Source organism: Monopterus albus, unplaced genomic scaffold, assembly GCF_001952655.1.
Source record: "Monopterus albus unplaced genomic scaffold, M_albus_1.0 scaffold131.1, whole genome shotgun sequence".
Taxonomy (NCBI): domain Eukaryota; kingdom Metazoa; phylum Chordata; class Actinopteri; order Synbranchiformes; family Synbranchidae; genus Monopterus; species Monopterus albus.
This window is the reverse complement of record NW_018128011.1, coordinates 988,581-990,901: the sequence shown is the minus strand read 5'-3', so window position 1 is coordinate 990,901 and position 2,321 is coordinate 988,581. Positions and strand designations below refer to the sequence as shown.

The 2,321-nt window shown below is 40.1% G+C and overlaps 1 protein-coding gene across 6 annotated transcripts in view; it reads right to left on the bottom strand.

The window, feature by feature from the left end:
• Positions 1 to 1,503, bottom strand: part of si:ch73-366l1.5 (FILIA-N KH-like domain-containing protein) — a 20,410-nt gene extending 18,907 nt beyond the window's left edge. For 4 of the 6 annotated variants that reach the window (XM_020613187.1, XM_020613188.1, XM_020613189.1 and 1 more), the window contains exon 1: positions 1,103 to 1,502. In XM_020613187.1, the coding sequence (XP_020468843.1) occupies positions 1,103 to 1,372 (270 nt within the window). In that variant the 5' untranslated portion in view covers positions 1,373 to 1,502. Of the gene's footprint in view, positions 1 to 1,102 lie in introns of all 6 variants that reach the window. The other 2 variants (XM_020613186.1, XM_020613185.1) reach the window with 1 other exon arrangement.
• Between the last annotated feature and the right edge of the window lie 818 nt (positions 1,504 to 2,321).

The window sequence follows — 2,321 nt, the reverse complement described above, 5'->3', positions numbered from 1 at the left end:
TTGAAATGAAAGAACAAAAAATAAACTACAAGGAGGCCAGATGAGCATGACCCTAAGCTGCTAACATCAAGAGCCAGCAGCTCTAAAAACCTGACTGGATAAACAGCAGCCACTGTCTCACTTTGTCTCCCAGTTAGTCCGATCAGTGACCAACATCTTTGAATTCTGGGTGCAAAACTGATGCAGCACCTACAGGCACTCGTACAATAATCTGGTACATTTGAACTATTGCTAGAGACTCATTGGCATAATATTTACACTATCTAAAACTGTACACTGTAATTAAAGCTGCTTACTGTCTGCTGATGCTCATATCTATGGCTGCAACTAAAGGCCATTTTCTTTATCAGTTAGTTGTGTTTTTGATGAATAAACTGTCAGAAAAAAATATTTTAAAAAATCCAGAGTATTCCAGGTGATGTTTTCCAAAGTAGGAAAGCAGCAAAGTCTTACTGGAGAAGGTTGAATCTGAACAGGCTTAATTAGTCTATCAATTAACTGCCACAGTCCTAAAAGTAGTTAATTGATTAGCAAGTTTACATTAGAGTAATTAATGATCCGTTAATAAGTCATTTATTTAACAATTGGCTGCTTACAATTCCTTAAATATGACTGGATGACTTTTTGCCCATTTATCTGCACTGTAAATTCAATAGCCTTTATTGTCTGTGCAGATTCTCAGTCATCCAGGTCATAGTAAACTGAAAACCTTTTTATTTTATTTATTTCTAGGTCGAAGGTCAGAACTGATGAAGCGTCTTGGATGAGAGGTGAAACGTCTTCGACCTAGAAATCTAGTCCAGTTGATTTTTTTCTAAATAGCCTCTATTTTAACTCCGACTCAAAAGCATGCCAAAATAATTTTGTCACATCACCAACGTTTTGTGCACATGTAGATACAAATATTCTCCTGGGTTCATTTTACTATGCTTGTATTTTACAGTGAACAGTAGCTCCAGAGCATCTCTGGCCCAAAAGAAAACCAGTATTTATCTAATATTATTTTAGAAAACGGCTGGTTTTATAGGGTAAAATAAAATAATCTAAGTTACTGGCAACTCTTCTTATAGACCAATGACTTGATCAAATGGAACGATCTTACCTTAACGCCTTGGACCTTCTCCGCGGCTCCGATGTCCTCCACAGGCGGGGATGGAGGCTGTTGCCGCGGGGAGGCTTCGGGCTCGGGTGGGAGATGCTCTTCCACGGCTTTGGATGGAGGGATGTCGTCTCCGTAGCCGACTGTGGGCTTCTTGTTCCCGACTGAGGAGGAGGAGGCGTTGGGCTTCTTGTTGAGGAGCGATGAAGCTAAATAAATCGCAGCGATAGTGAAAAGGATGGCGGGGATGATGACGGTCACATCCAGATCCATGTCGGTGGTTTTATGAATGAGAAGTTTAAAAGTTTAAGTGCGTTTCAGAAGCGTGTGATCGGTAGGTGGATGTGTCCCAGCACTGACAGCACTGAGCTGTCTGCTGCCTCCCAGCGAAGGGGGAGATCCTGTAACGGCACGTTTCAAATTAAAAGCCCTTATAGGCATGTACTGTTTTCATAATAAAAGATTTTAATAAAAAGTTAAGCAATGCACTAGCTGCTAAGAAAACACGCAAAATGAACACAAATGAGGGCCGAAACCTTTGTCAGCTTGAAACTGAAAAAAAAAACAACAACTGAAAAGATAAACATTTTAAACTGAAAAGCACTACAAAACACTGGTGTAAATTTGAAAAGGTTAAAGTGTCAGACACGTTTTGAGTCATAGAAAATGTTTTATTAACCAACAAGGTGAAATTTTTCACATCAGGCTCTGAGTGCCTTCTCAAATGTGAAGAGGCTCCTCTCCTCATCTTCACTTCCTCCACATTTAACCGCAGAGCAGAGGCATTCACCAAAAGGCAGATGGAAGGCACCATGTGACCCACCTCAGAGACTGGCATAATGCCTTTAAATTAGATTAAGAACAGATACAAACACTGAAACACAACCTCCCCGACAGCCAGTCAGCACACAAGGCCCACAACAAACTTTATAGGCACTTTAGTCTAAAGCAACAGATTAACATGAACTGCACAAATAAGAGCGAAATGTCCTGTGAAGCACTTGACATCCGGTTTAAAAGGATTTAATTCACAGAAGCTGCAAGAAACTTTAATTCTGCAGCTGAAACAAGTGATTTACAAGTTTTTATCTAAACTAAAACACAGACTGTCCTCTGGTTTGAAATTTTGAGATTTCGCTGCTTTCCCTCATTCAGAAGGCAACTCTCGTCTCTTACTGGACTGTTGGTTGGACAAAAACAAGACATTTGAAGACTTCACTTT